Below are 1,249 nucleotides of genomic sequence, written 5' to 3' on the forward strand. Positions count from 1 at the left end.
TGAGAGAAAAAAAAACGTTTGTCCCCATCGGGATACGAATCCAAGACCTTCCGATTTCCGTTCGGATACTATACAAACTGAGCTATGAGGCCAAGTAGTATATACCCTTGGATTTTCCGATTAGGACAGTTTTCCTCTCAAGGTATTGCCAAATACGCAATGAATAATCGTGAGTCACATTAATGTAACTTAGGTATGGAGATGCAACTCCACTGGTGATAATTAAGAAGGTTTTCGTCTATATAATAATGTATCGATGTTAATCAGTTAGATATCTTTGGAAACAGATATTTCAATTAAGTATTGAAATTATTGTACTTACTGTTCATCGGATTCATCGTATGATATGAGAATATAGCCTGATTTTTTCCGAAATGGTTCCATTTCTTCAACCACAATGAGAAACTAGTTATTTGTACTATACGAAACTTGTATTGTTGGTCATTGATGAGCTGGTAAAAATAAGATAGCAAAGAGAGATTTATATAAAGATGTAAAGTCTATTATGACGTAAGTAATAATGTATCGATAAAGTGACATTAATTTATATTAATAATACATTTTGAAATATGAAGTCTGAGAAATTATTGGTGATATTACCGTAGTAATAATGATTAACAAAAATAAAAGAAAATATAATAAACATATGTCAATTGCATAGGCCTAATGGTAGTTAATATGGATCGATATACACTTATCATTTATTGTTGAAAAATACTATACTATCTATGCTTAAGAAAGAAATAAATTGACTAGTTCCATTTCAAAAATGTGTCCCTGTATTTAGGCCTACATCAGAACAGTCCTAGCAAATAACAGAAACATTAAAAGAATAGCAACTTACCATCTCCCGTTCGAGACTGTTCCTTAATCAATTCACTCTCTCTATAAGGTGATTATTCTGAGACAATCTGTTTGGTTTTATGAATTAATCTGCTAAAATTTTGGCAAGTCAACCAATCAGGTTTCAGCTTTCTGTAGCAAGACAGGACAAGATAATCTCAGATGCACGCAGCATTTAATTATTCAATCTCGACTTGAAAGTGTTGCAGACTTTTAGATTGATTAAAATCCATATCTCTGACTCAAGACTGTGTGCTAACTAAAAATGGCGCAATGTTGATTATCATATCTTACATACAACAATCTACCTGACGTACCCCACAGGCCTACATAAAATAATAACCAACAGTGACACATAATAAAAAGCCACAATGAATAGCTGTATTTGTTTCTCTCAGAAGAATTC

General features: G+C 32.3%; 1 protein-coding gene across 1 annotated transcript in view; it reads right to left on the reverse strand.

Moving 5' to 3' along the window:
* LOC117110313 (death domain-containing protein 1-like) overlaps nucleotides 1-1,249 on the reverse strand; it is a 17,239-nt gene that overhangs the window by 9,940 nt on the left and 6,050 nt on the right. The window contains exons 2-3 of the mRNA XM_033252975.1: nucleotides 845-975; nucleotides 323-452 (exon numbers count right to left, since the gene is read on the reverse strand). Coding sequence (XP_033108866.1) covers nucleotides 323-384 — 62 coding nt within the window. The 5' untranslated portion in view covers nucleotides 385-452; nucleotides 845-975. The remainder of the gene's footprint in view (nucleotides 1-322; nucleotides 453-844; nucleotides 976-1,249) is intronic.

The sequence above is a fragment of the Anneissia japonica genome, unplaced genomic scaffold (assembly GCF_011630105.1).
Source record: "Anneissia japonica isolate Jap-2015-1 unplaced genomic scaffold, ASM1163010v1 scaffold673_len1821605_cov196, whole genome shotgun sequence".
NCBI lineage: Eukaryota > Metazoa > Echinodermata > Crinoidea > Comatulida > Comatulidae > Anneissia > Anneissia japonica.